At 40.4% G+C, this 18,083-nt stretch overlaps 1 protein-coding gene across 5 annotated transcripts in view; it reads left to right on the top strand.

Moving 5' to 3' along the window:
• The window catches only part of MTUS1 (microtubule associated scaffold protein 1), an 86,602-nt gene extending 69,824 nt beyond the window's left edge, over positions 1 to 16,778 (top strand). For all 5 annotated transcript variants that reach the window (XM_030449707.1, XM_030449708.1, XM_030449705.1 and 2 more), the window contains 8 exons: positions 678 to 744; positions 9,117 to 9,331; positions 9,866 to 9,971; positions 10,967 to 11,040; positions 11,145 to 11,240; positions 13,772 to 13,888; positions 15,198 to 15,295; positions 16,114 to 16,778. In XM_030449707.1, coding sequence (XP_030305567.1) covers positions 678 to 744; positions 9,117 to 9,331; positions 9,866 to 9,971; positions 10,967 to 11,040; positions 11,145 to 11,240; positions 13,772 to 13,888; positions 15,198 to 15,295; positions 16,114 to 16,330 — 990 coding nt within the window. In that variant the 3' untranslated portion in view covers positions 16,331 to 16,778. The remainder of the gene's footprint in view (positions 1 to 677; positions 745 to 9,116; positions 9,332 to 9,865; positions 9,972 to 10,966; positions 11,041 to 11,144; positions 11,241 to 13,771; positions 13,889 to 15,197; positions 15,296 to 16,113) is intronic.
• Positions 16,779 to 18,083: the final 1,305 nt, after the last annotated feature.

Genomic DNA, 18,083 nt, shown 5'->3' with positions numbered 1-18,083 from the left:
AGGGGGCTGCGCACCTGAGGTGCCGATCGCACAGCTCTGACCCGGCCGGGCCCTTCCCCGGTGCGGGGCTGGGGGGCAAGGGGCTCGGCCGAGGCGCAGCTCCCGGAGAGATGGGTGCTTCAGGTTGTTTTGAGCGCAGATGGGTTACGATGCAACTGGAACATCATCTGTCTGAAAATGAAGAGCGGCCAGCGGTGGGGTGGGCCGTGTTCAACTTTGAGCGGGGCTGTTCGTTTCCTTCAGGGAAGGAAGACTGAGCATTTAGCGAAGTTTTTGCGTCTGTGTTTGAGTAAGCTTAAGATAAATACTTAATGGATGCCTCTTTCAAAGACAAACCGTACTTTTATGCCCTTGACAGCTATCAAGGGCAGCTGTTCTGGAGGCTTATGTTGCTACACTCCTCATAAAATACATAATTAATTGCTGCAAAGTAGGATTTTAATTGCAGTGTTATCCTGGAAAAAGCTGCTCTTTGTTTGAAAGTATAACTTCCTTAACAACAGAAGAACATCTGTGTATTTTGTAACAGCAGAACTGTTATCCTAAGTGATTCATATCTTGGCTTCTTGCTCCTGCCTCTTGTTTTCCTGCAGAACACATGTAAGTTAATTACTGGAAGGTGCCCTGCTCAGATCACTAGTAACCAAATGTTTTGTTTGGTGTTTTTTATTGTTCAGGGAGAGGAAGCACTGAATGAGGTTGAAGACTTATCTCAAGAACTGGTTAATCTTCGAGGAGAACTAGGTAAGAATTTTTTAATTTTTTTTTTTAATTCTATTCTTCATGAGAAACAAAATGCAGCAAAGCATATCTGCAGAAAGACAGATGTCCTGGTATTGTAATGGCAGTCATTTAATTCCCTGGCTGAATTCTGCTCAGATGCTTTAATTGCTGCATTTCTCTGGAGCTCTGACAGCATGACCCCGGGTTCACTGAATTCCTGGCACTGATCTGACTGCTCCTGGCGGGGCCTCCGCAAAACATGCATCTGATGACCAAAGCACTCACTTTCTTAAAAATGGGAGGATGTCTGACAGGGTATATATATACTTCTGTTTGAAACGTACTTGTACACTGTTTTCTTGTGATTTGCTAGCAAAAAAATATAAAGCTAAAACATGCTCTGTAACATCTGCTTTTTGCCACAGTGGCTTGTAGGTGAATGAGTGTAAAATTAACAGGAGGAAATGCTATCAGGCTAATGAGATTAAGTCTTTGAACTCATCCTAGTGGACAGCTATAGTATGAAACTGAGCTATAATGTACAGGGGCTGCTCTTGCCAACTTTGAAGATTGATTTAACTGCACTTAATGCTAACTTCATGTGATTTATTGAACATAAAGCAGAATCATCTTGTGCATTGCAAAGAGTCACTGGATTGAAACTGGTAGCACTTGAAAGTTAAGCTAGTATTTTATAAAAGGGCACTTGTGTTATGATGAAGCCCCTTTAAAAAAGAAAAAAGCTTTGAAAGCAGAATACATGTGGAGTAGTTCCAGATACATCACTTATTGAAAAGTTGGAAATGTTTATTTTCACATGCTTTGGAAGTTGAGTATTGTCTCAACCAAACTTGTGCAGTACGTAGGTCTTGTTACATGCAGGTAGTGCATTTAATGTTCAGATTTGTTTTCTTGCACTGGTTAATAAGGCTGTCCTTGCCCAGCAACTGCTCAGGAGCTGGAAGTGTGGTGGGGAGGGCAGTGTCTCCCTGTTGCCTCAGCTGAAGCAACAGAGTGCAGCTTCTCCAGTTGTCACTATTATTGTCATCCAATTTAGAGGATTACATAAAAGGCAGATTTCTAGGAGTATTATTTAATGCTGTACAAAATTCCAGATATGTGAACAGGGAGTATCACATGCAGAGAAAGCTTTGCATCTGTAAAGAGATCGATGAGAGTACCAAAGATACTGTAGAAATGTGTAGTGCTTTCTTTCTTGGAAGGTTAGTACTAAAAAGCTGGGAGTGCAGTCTGGCATCTGTCAAGCTGTGTCCTATAACTTTCCTACTGATGGAACACCCGGATTGCAGTTTTGCAGTTGTTCTGGGGAGGTGTCAGTAGGGGTGGCTTCAGAAGAGACTGTCCTTTGTGTCCCTCTGTCCTGCCTTGTGCCAGCACTGCTGCCTGGGCAGCCATGCAATGAGCCGTTCTGTGGGCTGCCTGGGGACCTAAGCCAGCTGAAAACCAGTGGCTTGAAGTGCTGTTTTACCAAAGCTTCCTGGCCTGGCTCAGCTTGGGGCTGAAGGAGCACCAGTGGCAGAGCAGAGCGAGGGAAAGGAGCAGCAAGGAGGAGGGTTGTGTCTCCGATCAGCTGCAGCTGGCACTTCTCTCACCCTAAAGTGACAACAGAACTGGAGTATTAGTGTAGAAATGGGCTTCTTGCATTTCTACAAAGCATGTCATAAATATTATAAACTAATTTTGTTTCTTTCTTTATCTACATAAATTCTGGGTAAAATCCCATTTGTTTACCTTATCATGAAAATTATTTCAGAAGGATTGCTGTTAGAGGAAGAAGCTTGCTGGTCTTCCATGTGTCTGCTTCTTCAGTATTCTTTTTCCTTTATCAGCCTAGGGTACTATGTTTGTTCATCTGAAATGGGCAGACCAAAAGCTAGCCAGCACTTTTGCCAATTACCCTTTTTTTTGGGTTGGTTGCAAGTTTGGGTTTGGTTTTTTTGGTGGGTTTTTTTGTTGTTGTTGTTGTTGTTGTGTTGTGTTTTGTTTTTTTTTTTTTTTTTTTTTAGCTTAGTTCTTTCTAAGGGTGCCTCATTCTTAAATGAGCTTCCTGTAAACTTCAGTTTCTGTTTTGATTAACAGCCTGCTGAGCTCATATGTGGGACTCTTATTGCAAGAATATGTAATTCAGTAGGTTGATAAATAGAAAAAAGTTCAAATGCAACTGAGCTTGACAGATCTGTGATCCACGAGTGCACAGAGCTGTCAGCTGGGGATGCTGGCGGGATTGCTGCTGGACGAGGTCATCAGCTGTTCTCCTCACAGAGCTGATCTTACTGGGTCAGCTCTGCAGGAGTATCTGAGTGGCAGCCCTGGGGTCACTTCCCTTGGTAAAGTTTCCAGGCCATGGTTGCAGTGATGCATTTTATCTTCATGCAGCTCCTGTGCCTTAACTACATCTCACATTTAGGCTGTCAGTGCTTCTGTTCTGGGTGTGTAAAAGGAGTGGAGGTAGTCACAGAAATGAGACTGCACAGGTCTTCAAATTCTACCTAGCTTTTAAATTTATTATTATTTAGGTTTTTAATAAGGTTCACAAATAAATTAAGCCAGCCAGACCTCATCTGTTGACAAGGTGTGAGAAAAGCATTCTTTGCAACAGTAGCTTTGGCTGACAATAACCTGTTTAAATCCATACCTGCTAATCAGCTTTCTGTTGCCACTGTTAAATGATCTTAAGCTTTCCATAGACTATTTTGATGTCAGTGCTGGAAATTTTGATCTACAGCATAATTTAGGCACAGATTGGCTAAGAAAGTGAAGTATAGTTTGAATCTTACTTTGCCCATGTGGACATGTGTACTTGTTTTGTGGAGTTCCAGGCTGAAATGTTTTTTCATTCCTGTTGGTTTGCAGTTTGGTACCAGTCTAGTTAAGAGGAGATGGGTGACCCAGCAGTCTGAGCACTGCATCTTGTTGTGTTTGAAAAGAACGTGAAGTTTCCTGCAGCTTGAACTCTGCATACTTTGGACTTCTCAATGTCTTGCCTTAAAGATCAACTGTGTTTGTTCCCAAGCTCTTATATTTATCTTGCAAATCCAGATTGGCTTGTTGTCAAATTATCAGTTTATCTGGTTTATTCTGTATGACCCTTTCTACCAAAACACCTTTTTCTTAAATGATTTAAATATGTATTATGATCCCAGAACCCACCTCATGCAGTGACCATGTGGCTGTGCAGAACCTGAGGAAGGTGGTTCCTGGGTTCTGCTCTCAGTAGGTGGAAATGTGTGCAAGGGTGGGGTTAGCAATGATGATGTGTTTGGGATGGACTTTCCTAAAGGTGTTGAAATTCATTAGCAGTTAGGTTTTGAACTTGTCTTTCTGTAACATCTCCAGCCACAAAGACTAAATTTTGTGGTTTGAATCTAAATGCTTGGATTCTAGGAGCCTGGAGCAGGTACAGAGGCCCCATTTGTCACCTCTTTCCCTTCTTATTAAGATGCAAGCTCGTGTGTAAATTATTTCTAGTTACCTGTTTAATTATGTAAGTAGAAATTGCGAGAGCTGCATATTTCTTCAGCGGTATAAACAACTCATCTTAATTAATTGTGCTTCAGATTATTTCAGAGCCTCTTTGCAACAGTGCTGGATGTGATCCAGCTCAGTTCTGCTACCAAACAGCAGGTGCAGAGCTGAGTCAGCCCATGCCTGCCTTGGCCCTTTGAAAATTGCCATCCCTGAGCCTTTTTCAGTGTGTTGGAGAGGCTTCTGTGCATCCTGTACAACAAAACACCCAGCCCCTCTCTCTCCCCTCCATTTGCTGCATTGCCATTGATAAACAGTATTTTCTTAAAAATATCTTCATGATAATTTTTCTTAATGAATGACCTTTAGTATGTTTTGGGTGTTGAGATAAAAGGACGTGTGTTACAGATGGATAGAGTGAATGTGATTTGGTTTTCTCATTTTGGTGATCCTTAAAAATATTTAATTGTAGCTTGAATTTTCTGTAAGTTACTTGGGGCAGGGTCTCACTTGTCACGAGCTGTATGCTTGCTTGTCTGCTGACACTGGAGTGTTTGCAGCAGTAGAGGACAGGAACTTAGATCCTAGCAGGTAAATGAATGCTTCATGTATGGATTAAACGATATCCACTAAAATGTAGCTTAAAACATGCTTTTCAGTCTGTCTGCCTCATTTCAACTTGTTCAGGTACAAAAATGTGAAATAATGTGCTATATCATGGGTCTCAGTATAGAAGTAACACCAAGGGAAATTTGGTCATATTTGGGTACAAGAAGTTCTAGTATTGAGAATATGCCAAAACCATGAATTACTTTTTAGATACAGTTTTTGGCAAAAAATACTCTATGGAGAATTAAATGAGCCTTCATGTCTACAGTAGATTTATTGATCAACAGAATATATAGAATAGATCTTGCAATGTGAAGTACAAAGAGCAATACTTCTATGTGCTGTGACATAACACAGTGCTAAATACTTGATGTTTTCTGGTAATGATCCTCCTTTTACATCCCCCACATCCATTAGAAAGCTGCTAGTGTACTGTCCTAGTGACTTCTGTTTCAAAATGTCAGACAGTATAATGGCTTTTCATAAATTATAACTAGACCAGTGAGCAACTTAAACAATTTTATTAATATAACTGTTGTTTTTTTCCCAAAACAACTAAGTGTAGGTTTTTAGAAAACCCAGCCAATTATCTTTTATCTTAGACCTATGGTTATGGTGACTTGTAGAGGAATATAAGTTGAAAAATGTGTTTATGCAAGCATTTTAGCCATAAGGACTGAATTGGATGATGAATTGTTTTATTATAGGAAAAAAAACCAACTGTAGAAAGCTGATGCTGCATAATTGTAAGGTCTTACCTCTTAGCTACTTTTACTGAAGTACTTAGATTTAATGGGGAATCTTAAGGCAACTTTTGTAGTTTTCTGCTTCAGCTGCTGTTACTTGTTCATATTGTTTGGATCCACTGCTATTTGCAGAGCTGATGGGAGTTGCCACGTGTCCCAGAACCGGACTTCTGTTTTGCATGGGTTTTTTTTTGTGTGTGTGTGTGTGTTCTGACACACAGAGAGCTGTGCAATTAAATACCCAAGATGCAAGTGGCCTCAGTTAACTACCACAGATGAATGCTATTTCCATATCAAAAGCCATATTTCTGATTCTGAAGATAAACTGTTTCCAAATCTCAAACTTCCTGTGATTGCTGGAGCTTGTGGTTCTGCCCAAAAGAACCAGGCTCTTCATTTGTCATAAAGAGGTGTTAAGAAACCTAAAAATGCAGATGAGTCTTGCTCCCTGTTGCAGTAATATTGGATGAGACAGTGTTGTATGACTGGGAGGAGAGGCTGAGACAACCAAGTGGGGGAAACTTATTCATGGCTTTGCTATTTGAATAAAGAAGTAAATCTTGCTTCTGGCTGCCATGTACACCATACTATATGCTTTTAAAGTTTAAAACTATTAATATTACAGGGAAGACTGAACAAACTTAATGGACAAATGGATAGCACAGCTTTTCATCTCTGGCTTGACTTTTCTCTCAAATGCTGTTGGACTGTTTGTCTTCTCTTGTTTCCGTGGTTAAGGTTTGTGGTCTTTTACAGTTCCTGGCATAATGAAGATGTGGAATTGCAGAAAGAAGCACTTTAAGAAGGGAAAGGAATCACAGTAGTTATGTACAAAATCTCTGAAGCCATGCACTTCAAGTGTCTCTGAAATGGATGAGAAATAGAGATTTCCTGTGCACATGTGAAGAGAACATGTTCCAGTTAGAAATTTTTTTCTTCAGAATTAAGTACCAGTTCTGTGGGAAAACTCTTGAGTGGCTGTAATCAGAGTTTTGCAGCATCCTCTTGCAGTGGATGACTGGCCAAATTAAGGAACTAATTGCCTTTTTCATGGCTTGCCCCTTTCTTGAAACAAAACAGTCTGGATATGGATAGGGCTATGCAAAATACTTGGTTCAGACACTTGCATCTTGAGTTTGGGAACAAGTTTTGGTTACAGGACTTGTCATAATTTCAAATCAATAATTCTTCAGTCAGTGTTTTGGCTGAAACAGCATACTCAGAGTTTATTGCGCTACCATGATACTGGGAGCTCACTGGTGGTGTGGGTGGTTCTGCTTCTGGTTTGGATGGCAAGGATTCAAATCAGGTTTGCCATCCACGGGGAAGCATAGCAGCCTCCAGCTTTGGGGAGGCCAGACATGACCTTGAAGGTAATGCAATGTTAAACTGCTAATAAAAGTTCTGTAAGTTCTTGTTCGCCTTTAACATGATTCTCATAAATCTGAATTGCAAACTGGCTGAACAAGAGCTGGAGTGTCTGTTTTCTTTGACAAAGGTGTGGTTTGCTATTTGCTTTTTTCTAAAGTGTTTTGCATCGTCTGTAGTTCTGTGTGCTGACATTTAAAGATAGGACAAAGATAGGCAACACGTTCTTTTAGCTAAATGGGAGCAAATTAATGGCTTTGGCTTTAAAAATAAAAAACTGACGCTTTGTTTTAAGGAAGTGTTGAGGTGTGAGTTGCCAGCCTCTCAGCAAGAGTTGCCTGCCCTTCTTACTCTGCTATAGATGGTCAGATCTATACTGAGTGACTGCTTAATGTCTCTGTGTGGACTGCTGCCTGTTCTTCTGCATTATAAAATAATGTCCCCTATGTGGGATGCTTCTTTCCCCCAAAAATGACAATACAAGCTTATAGTTTTAATAACATTACACCGATGCAAAGTAAAGGAAGCATGACTGAATTTTTCCTTTCTGTTTGTTTGGGGTTTTTTCCCCCCAAAGGAAGCAGTTATAATAGAAGTCTGTGCAAGGAATAAAGATAGGGGAAATGTATTTCATGCTGGTGGTATGGAAAGTCCAGGAAAATGTGAAAACTGCTTGGGTTGCAGAGAATGTTGTGGTGTGTTTCAGCTGAGCCTTTAGTTGCATCGTTGCCTGTCACGGGATGAAGAGCTTGGCTTAAATCTGTCCTTATCAGCAGACTTTTCACACAGGCCTGGTGCAGAGTTAAACCTGCTGTTAAAACCAGTTCAGGTACAGACACAGCTTGATTAACATGCAGTAAAGCTCAGTCATACTCTTTCCAGTTCAACTTCAGCTTCCAGGTGATGGCAGCATGGTCAAGACTTCCATGTGGTGTCCTTAAAAGATAGTGCAAGTATCATTCATTGAGTTACTTGCTCCTGATAAGCTATAGCAAGAGGGAATCTAACACACATGTAGTAGCCTGGGCAGGCTGCTTTCCTTAGAGCCAAGCCCAGTACTGCTTTGCAAATTGGACCTTAAAGATACTGAAGTTTATATATCTTAAGTCTGAAACTGGGTTGTGATGAGAATTTCCTGTACTGCCTTATAAAAATCATTGAACCTTCCTATGTTTTTACATGGAGTTTATATTTGTACAGTTAGGGCAGTGTGCCAAGCTGCTGTAAAGTGTATTATGCATGACTTCTCTTGTATTTGGTTCAAGATAAGTTAACATTTTAGTAGACACTCATCTAACTAATCTACTTAAAACCAAAGCACTGGAGTCTGTATAGAAGCAGTTTTACCTATGGTCAGTGAGCACAGGCTTGTGCTAAAGGTCCTGTTTCACCTCTCTTCCAGGCTTTGAGTGGAGCTGTAACTGCACAAGATGCTTGTTCCAGTCATATTAACAATAGAAAAATTACTCACCCTATTTGGGCCTGGCTGGCTGGAGTTGCCAGTGATGGTTTTCAAACTCAAAAGTACAAGTTGCTAAGTCCTGGCTTGCCCTGGAGGCAAACCTGGACAGTTGACTTTGCTGACCTGTGCTAGTTAGTATGAATGTGAAGATAACTCACAGCATTTCTGTTTTCTTAATGTTTTGCACTTTCTGCCTGACACTATTCTCTATCTTGCATATTTAAATACCTTGGGCATACACATACTAACAGCACATTTCAGATGGCAGTTCTGTCTTGGGCAGTCCACACTAGGCTGTAATTCCTTCTCTGCTGCACATCTGAGTGTGAGTGACATGTTGAAGGGATGGACTTCAGAATGTCACGACTTTCAAATTTAGCTAAGTGGTTTACATACCAAAACGTGAAGTACTCATGACGAATATGCTACTGAAATGGGATCAGATTAGGTGAAATAGCAGGGCAAATTAATTTTTTTATTGGAGCACTCCAGTGTCTCATGAGACATCTGTTCTTCTGTGTCATGCAAACTGTCATGCTTGTGCTTTCTAAATGCATTCCATGTGTCCTTGGAGGTGGTGCTCCTGTCATAGATAATTTATATTAGTGTAACTGTGTTGCTGTGCAGTGTTCACTATCTTAAACAGCTGTAATGAAGGTGGTGTAATTAGCATTGAACTTGATCCAATTACTTTTTTCCCTTTTTTCTTCTGACTGCTTCAGCAACCACTTCTGCAGCTTGTGAGAAATTTGAGAGAGATAGGAATGAACTACAAGTTGCTCATGAAGGATTTTTGCAAAAGCTAAACCAGCAACATCAGAATGATTTAGCTGATCTGGAGGAGAGGCTTAAGCAGTTTTATACTGCAGAATGTGAGAAACTCCAAAGTACCTGCATTGAAGAAGCTGAGAAGTACAAAGCGCAACTCCAGGAGCAGGTTTGTGATGCTTGAAGTAGAAATGTTCTTTAGCAACTGCTTTCTGCTATAAATGAACCTTCAGAGAATCCTGTGTCTTGTTAATAATGGAGCTATTTTATCTAATGTGAAAGTCTACTATGCAACTAAAATATTTCTACATTAAGCTGCTCAGATCTTAAGCTTGTGTTTAAACATGGTGAAGACTGCTTGTGTTCTGCAAGCTTCAATGATTTCTGGAGCTCCACTGGCTTCTTTAAGGCAGTTCAAGTTTCAAGATTTATAACTGGCCTTTTTTCACATCTGGCCTGTGGTCTTGCTTTGCAACAGTGCCTTGCATGTGACAGATGGGTACATCATCCTGTTGCTAGCAGTAATATATAAGGCATCATTCTCATCTGTTAAGTGTTGTACATGGCTTAGCTTTTCCTGTGACCATCTGTTAGGTGCTACCTGGACTATTGAACTGGACGTACTGCATAAACCAGTTAGAAGAGCATTTTAAACAAGGTTTGACGTGTAAGGGGAGGTGAAAATCATGCTGTCTTATTGCAGGTGGACAACTTAAATGTCGCACATGAAAACTTTAAGTTGGAACTTGAAAACAGGCACTCAGAAAAAGTACACGAGCTGAAAAAGGAGTATGAATCCTCTTTTTCAGGCAAGTATTTTGCATTCAAGTGCATGTGCTATAGAACTGTTAGTCATGAACAAAAATATTTCAAATTTATTCATCAGTATGACCATTTCATTATTCTTGATGGTCAGCCATTTTAAAAAACATTGGCTGAATTCCTTCATTTGGAACTGAACAAGTCTCATTTTAAACAAAGGAAAAAGCATGATTGTAGTTGAAGGACACTTGTAAAAGTGTTTAAGAGTGGATATGACTCAGTAAAAGATGAATTACAGTCTGCCTTCAGAATCTAAGGTTTTTGGTGGAGTAATAACTTCCACCCACCTGTTACTATATGGAGCACCTCAGAATGTAAATTGAGGATAACTAGTAGTGCTTTCCAAACTGACATGGCAATGTTGGGAAATATTACATTCTGTTTACAGGGTACTGGAGCAAAGGTGGTTTTTCAAGCAGGGGTGTGTGTGTGTGTGTGTGTGTGCTCAGTTTTAAAAGGCATTGCATCTGAGTGATTTAACTGATGATGATTTCCATTCTTGCCTTCAACTCCACTTGATAGCAAAGTTTCCAATGATACTTCTGTGTCATGATAGAACGGTGACAATTCCACTGCAATCCCAGAGCAAAGTCCTCTGTGTGGCATCTCCAAAGTGGGAAGGGAAATGTTTTTCTAGAAGTTTTTGGAAGACAATGTTCGAATTTTTGCTGTTTCCAGTCAGAAACTCAGCTTTTTTCATATATAGATCTTGTGCTCAGTTCGTCCACTTGTGTTGCGTGTAGATTTCAGAACTGACAAGCTGTCAGCTAATGAAATGAATGTGAGGGGGCAATCAACAAATCTGAAACAGCAGCAAAGCTGATATTTTGTACATGCTTTGGATTGGTTGATGATAAATGTTCTTTCCATGTTGTTATTGACTCTGCATCTGTGTGTCCTGGCTGCCTTCTCATGCTGCATTTCAGAAAGAAATTTCATGTCTCACGCAGTATTAAAAACCTGCAAAAATTATTTGTTGCAGAGCTCAAGAGTACCCATGAATCTGAAAAGAAATCACTTGAAGATTCTTTTAAAGAGAAGCAGGAATTGCTACAGGTTTGTTAAGGGTTGGGGTCATTGCAACATTCTAAAACTGAAAAGATAGTTTGGAGATGTGCCCTGAATTCTTGGTGTAACTATACCATGCCTTTTAATTTCAGAAAAAAATCGATGAATTAAAATGCGAAAATGATGCTCTGAGTGAGAAGTTGGAACTGGAAAAGCAAAAACAAATAGCCAAAGAAAAAGCCAATCTTGTAAGTCTTTATTTTCAAAAGTAATGCAAATGTATGCATTTTGTAAGCCTGGGTTTATTTTATCACATAATATGAAAGGTTTGCAATCAAGCCTGAGGGCTCCCGTGCTTATTAAGTTTTTATCAGTCACTACAATGTTGCGTATTAACCTTACCATTATAAATCTAAAAAGCTGTTGACTATCTAAGTCTGTGGTGTAAGTTACAGCCTAATTAGAGACCTACATGTACACAAAAGTTGTACCATAGCTTTCTTCTAGACAGTCAATAGATGTTCTGATGGTGGATCAGTGGATGATGGATCAGTGTGGCTTATATTACAAGACTCCCTTTATGTACTTGAGTCTTCAGTGCACTTGCTCAAACACTGATTCATACTTGTTGCTGATTTATCCTTCAAATAAACTTTTTTTTTTTCCCCCAGTGTATGAAAAACCTCTTAGAACACATTTCTAACCCAGGAGCAGCCTTAGGAGGAAAGTCAGCAGAACAAAAACCAACCCTCTCAGTGCAGGAAAAAACTCCCTCGTGCACTGGGAGGGTTAAGCACAAAGGTGCTTATCTTTCTGGTTGTCTTATAATAACTGGAATATTGGTAGTGTTGCTTATCCCACAGAGAGAAAGTGCTGAGGATGCTTCTAGTGGAAGTTGCCCAGATTTTTACTGGAATTTAATTTTTTTCTTCCTTATTGGTTGTTATTCTAGTGGCAGGACAGAGCTCCCACAAGAACAATCTGTGGCCACAAAATGGTGCTGTGGTTGGGAGAGCTGATACAAAAGCAAACATTGTACACTGCACTTGGGTGTTTGAGCTGCGTTCCACAGGCATCCTTGGATGCTTAATGTAAAGAAGCAATTGTCAATCCCTTTACAGAGCTGCAAATGCCTTTTGCATCCTGACAGTCTAAGGCACATCATAAGCATGAGATTTCCCTATGGAAAAACAGTGGTTTGACCCAGTATATTCTTCTAATATACTGTGACTACTGAACACAAATTGTGCTCTCTCAGAATTCCCATTAGCCCATTGAAGACGTGTATTACTAATTCTCCCAGAGTTGTTTAGGGTAGTGTCACTTGATATTTCCAGCTTTTTTTATAAAATGTAATGTGGGCCCTTCAGTCTTTTTATCTGGCTCTGTGTTCTACATGAGTAGCTATTGTGGTTACTCAGATTTAACTGTAAAAAGACATCTTAAGACACTGGGGCAGAGAAGGGAAAGAAAAAAAATGGCATTTTGAAGTTCTGTTAGCTGCATTATATTTTTCAGGATGACTTCTCTCACCAGTTCCTAGATGCCATGTAAAGCCACAAAAGGGTGGAATGAAGCTCAAATTGCCTCCTTCTCTGAGGCAGCACAGCACATCTACCCTCACAAGTTCAAAACTAGAAACTAAACATGAACCACTGCCACAGTCCAGACAGAGAGGAGAATGAAAGGTGTAGGTGATGAGGCCCTCGTTACCTGTGAAATGCACTGGCTGTGTCCTCATGGCACTGTGCTCCCCAAAACTGCAGGCATTGCCCACTGAATTTTAGGTTTCTGATGTGGCAGTGAAGCTCTTGCTCAATGTGGCACACCAGTATTCCTACCTAAATGTGCTAAAACAAGTTTTGTTTGTTTTTAAACAAACTTCGTTACACAACACATTTAATAATTAATTGGTTTCTGTTTGTGTTCCACTCAATTACCTGGAAACGGACTGGGAGTTGCTTTATTTCTCCTTATTTTTGCCTGTGACTTTGCCTTTGAAAAGAAGAGAGTACATTTTACTCTGCAGTGTTTAAATGGTTCCTTCCTCTGGAAAAGAGGTCCCTGAGGAACCACATCTGATGAGCCAGCCCTAACCCCTTCCTGTTCTCCCCTCCACCTCCTGGAAAACCACAAAAAAAGGAGGAGGAAAAAAATTGTCGTCCTAACTTACTGTGGTAGAAGATAAGTCATGGATGTACTTGTGCAAGATTTTATGTGCAATTGCATTACTTGGCTTTATGAAGAATGTAAAAGCAAAAATTTACAATTTCTGCTCATGAACCAGCTACCTTCAGATTCAAAACAGTGACAGTGAGCTACAGTCCCAGTTCATAGCTTTAAATTTCTGGTGCCTTTTGAACTACCCTAGCATCTGAAAACCCTTCAGATGCCTACTCTAATTACCTCTTGGGATGGGTTATGAGTAATATGAAATAAATTTTGAGCTCCTAGCCCCAAAGGGAGCCTTTGGGCACCCTGCAAAACAAGTTTTGCTGTGATAGGTTTAGTGCCTGCCTTTGACTCACAGGGGTTTTCACATTTGTGCACAAAGTGTTTTCTGAACAGCTTTGAAAGAAAACTGCAGCCATCCACCTACAGAAGACAAAATCAGAGAAGAAGGTGGTGTCAGGTCTTTTTTTTTTGTTATTATTTGACACTGATTTGATTTCACTTATAGCGAAGTAACTGTTACTGTATTTTCTTGCTAAATAGCAGAGAAACATTTAAATTCCTGAAATTCAGAGTACTAAGCAAAAACTCTGTGGAAATCTTTCAGAAACACCCACAGATCATGTATCTGGAACAGGAGCTGGAAAGTTTGAAAGCAGTGTTGGAGATCAAGAACGAGAAACTCCATGAGCAGGATATAAAGCTAATGAAGATGGAAAAACTCGTGAGTTTTCCTTGGGGTCTGGCTGGCTTGGACCATATCTCTTGAGTTATATTCTGGTTATGAACTTGGGCTGGTCAGACCTACATGCAAGAATTAATCCTTTTTGTTTAAAAGGAAACATGAAATGATGATGGGACATGACACATGGCAGGTACAATTATATCTGCATTAGGCTGTGAAGCAAAGGGGGGGCAAAGGATCCCTGGATGCTGTAAATGACCTTATAAGCTCTTAAGGCAACTACTGATTTGTATAAACTATTGATAAGCAATGTGGGGTTATCTGGGAGTCTCTTCCACATTTCCTTTCCTCTTCCCTCTCTATGTTCCAAACAAAACCAACCCTTGCCTTCTATGTTTGCTTGATTCTTACAGACGCTCAAGTGCATTTTCAGGAAGGCATTACCATGGAAATCATCCTAATTGAACAAGAAGGGATCAAATATGGGATGGAATAAATATTTTAATGTAGAGTTGATTAGTTGAGGTCAATCGTTTTAGCTGTTGTCTCTAGTCTACTTGTTTGGCTGTGTGGATTTGCTCCTGGCTGTGCATAATTCCACATGAAAATGCAAATTTGAGGACCAAGTTTGTAATTACATAGCATGCTCTTATTTCTGGCAGGACAGGGTCCTTGTCCTGGGTGGGGCCTTTGAACACTGTTGTAATTCTTAAGCAAGATGTTATGATGAGGTACAGAAAGAGGCTTGGATACAAAGGAATACATTAATATCAGTTGTTCAGTTTTGTACAGTATCCTATGTTGCTCTGGTCTACAACTGCTAGTAAAGTACTATAGACCTTCATCTTCTATGACACACAGTATAGAACTCTGAGCATCCAAAAATTTTATCAGTTTTTCATTAACCTTTGAGAACATCTTGCAGCAATGAAGTGGAATAAAGAGAGCAACAGGAAGAGCTGTTTACATAGGAGAGCTCTTGAATTTGTCATTGTTAATGTTATTTCTAGACAGTTTTCTGTCTGCAGCAGCTTCTGAAACTGCTCCCTGTCACTAGCAGAAGTTACCAGAGTGTGCTGGTTAACTGGCAGATCCCTTATCCAGTCCTCCTTTGTTGGTATCCAGTAGCACAGGTGGCAAAGTGCCAGTGTTATGCAAGGATCAAGTAAGTAGGATCTGCTTGACTGATACAGAAGCACAGCCTGTGATAGTCTCGTGTTACCCCAGGTTTTTGCTCCATTGTAGCAATGTCTGCAAACTTGAATATGATTGCCTGTGGCAGCTCAGTCAGTATTTTGATTAGGTACATGTATGGGTTTTAACTGTGACCTTTTTTTTTTTTCCTAAGCTGGAGAACAACACAATTTTGATGGAGAAGTTGAATAAGGTTCAGCAAGAAAATGAAGAATTAAAAGCTCGGATGGACAAACACATGGAGCTTTCAAGGTGAAAAATGTGGGCTTTTAGATGTTCTTATGAACCAGGGGAAGGTGTTCTGTGACAAGAAGGAAAATTCTGTGTATATATTAGTGATTGGGATTTTGTAGTACTCTGTAGAACAAGCCCCTTTCTTCCCTACTTGTATCTCTACAAATGTGTGTTCCTATGGACAAGAACAAGCAGGAGCAGACCACTGTAAGGGTGTAAAGGTGCTCAGTATATTTCAGGGATGATAAAGCAACTCAGAAATACCATCTTATTATAGACGGGCTCTTTTATTACTGACTTGTAAGCTAAACCTGGTTTTACTTACAAGCACTTCAGCTGAGTGACTTGTCCCTTAAGTTGCCAATGTAGATAGTGAAAACTCCAGTGTATGTGTGTGTTACTTAGCAATATTAACATAAGTAAAATGGTCCTGAGGTTCTCCTAACTTCAGCTATTAAATGGATGGGCAAACTCTTCCAGTTTGAAGGAAGATAAAGAAATGCAGCTTCTATGTTGAGCTGAGGCTGCCACCAGACACAGCCATCTAAAGCATCCTTTAGTATTCACAGGAAAAACTTCACACTTTGATGCTTTATCTGGTCTTTAGGAAAGTTTCTGATTGGGACTTTTTTTTTTTGCTTTCTGCAAGCTGCCAATTTAAATCCAACATGGATGAGAACATGTAAAATCCTCATTTTCAGGAAGTAATTTAGTTGCCAGCAATGTAGAAGCCAAACAGGAGTTTATGTGATTTCAAACTTTTCTTTGACATTCAGGTTCAACATTGTAGCCTCCAAATTGGTTTCTGTGTTCTGATGTGACTCTTGCATTCACAGGCAGCTTTCTACAGAGCAGGCAGTCTTACAGGAGTCCCTAGAGAAAGAGTCCAAAGTAAACAAACGTCTCTCCATGGAAAATGAAGAACTTCTGTGGAAGCTGCACAATGGTGACCTATGCAGTCCAAGGAAACTGTCTCCCAGTTCTCCATCGGTGCCTCTTCAGTCCCCACGACATTCTGGTAACTTCTCTAGTCCCACAGTATCACCACGGTGACATCTCTGGAGGAGGAGGAGGGGAAGGCATTTCATTTGGGATCTGCAGGACTGATTCTGTCTGACTGTGGCGGCTCCACAGAACTGGAAATGACTTGGTGCAAAAGCAGTGATGAGAGACTGAGAATACAGGAGTAAAGACACTGGTGTTGTGTTGCTCCTCCCAAAAAGACTTGTTTATGACCTCTACAGACATTGTTGCACAAAGCACTTACAGAGCAAGGAAAGACTTGTTCATTGCCTTTTCACCTAACTATAAGGAGAAGCTCAGGGGCTTAGAGATAAAGATCACAACCTTTATACTATGTTCCTTATCACAGACACTTTTTTAAGGCTGTGTGTATGCGTGTGCGAGTGCTGTGGATGGAATGGATGTGACACACTGTGCGTGTGTCTAATGTTGCCTTCTTTGCTGTGTTCTTAATAAAGGATAAAAGCTGGAGACTATATATTGACATGTACTTCCTTAATAATGGTGTCAGTGTGCATGCTTTTAGCAAAGAGTCCCCTCACTCAGGAATGAGGAGAAACTGCCTCTAATACTATGGGTTAGTTTCCTTCATCTTCCTGGCTTTAGTTCAGTAAAAAAATGGCACGAAAAGCTTTGTCAGCTGACTCACTTGGTTGACCTGAGTATGCAGCTTTGAATTTGAAAAACTGACAGAATCGCAGCCATGCTTTGCATGGATTCTTGGTTTAATACCCAGGCACAACTCTGCCATTTATCAGGAGACATTTTTTGCAGGGTACAGTGGATTTTGGCTTTCAGGTCAACAGGGTTGTGTTGTAGTCAGAACCACAGTAGCCCTCAAGGTCAGAAGTTATTAGTTGAGCTACAGGCTTAGAAACCTAAACCTATCATCTTACCTGCTGAAAAGGAATTGCTTATTTCCCCCAAACAGTGTGCCCATAGCTGAGGCCATCTGCTGAGGATAAACTAGATGCAGGTTTGAAAGCCAAAGAGAAAAATGCAATAATTGTCATTACAGGTGCATTCTTAACTCAAGTTCTCAAGAGGATCTTGAGTAATTTGTGAATTCCAATATAGGCACTGACACACTTCTCCTTTTTAAGCATCAGTCTTTGTATTAACACACTTCAGGACAGGCTAACCCTGAGAAAGAGGGGAGAGGGAGGGGGAAGGTGATACTGTGTATTTATCTCGCTGGGTCTGCCATACCTTCTCTAGGACTGCAGGGTATCAGTGCTTTGCCAATACATTTGGCAACAGGTTCTAGTGAGTAGGAAAAAAAACTCTGGCTACTGGAACTGAAGGCTGAGAGTGTTGGAGGAAATGTCATCTGCTTCAGCAGGGCAGTGGTGTAGCCTTGCTACGCCCTTGGTCAGACACAGGCTCAACATCAAATTAGTATTACAAAACACTATCTGTGCATACAGTAGCTTGGGTTTTACAGTACCACCTCCAGGACTGTTGTTACACTCGTGTTTAGCTAATGCTGTTAACTGGCTATGCATTCAACTGTTACTGTAAATTATAACTGCTGAGTTTTCCTGATGCTTTTCCAGGACCTTGGGGCCAGGAATCAAGGGAATGGAAAGTGTTTAGGGAGCTCAGCTGGAGACCCACTGCAAACCACTTTACCCAAGACTTGAAAAATGTTGGCTAGTAATGAGGAAGCCAGGCAGATAAACAAGACTGTTGAACGTGCTCATGCAGTAAGTTGTAATATGTTTAAAACTTGTGATTGAATTTCATCATTAAATTTACTTAATTTTTCCATAATGTACAAATT

Source organism: Calypte anna, chromosome 4A (genome assembly GCF_003957555.1).
Source record: "Calypte anna isolate BGI_N300 chromosome 4A, bCalAnn1_v1.p, whole genome shotgun sequence".
Classification (NCBI taxonomy): Eukaryota; Metazoa; Chordata; class Aves; order Apodiformes; family Trochilidae; genus Calypte; species Calypte anna.
The sequence above is the reverse complement of the archived record's forward strand: the minus strand, read 5'-3'. Positions and strand labels throughout refer to the sequence as shown.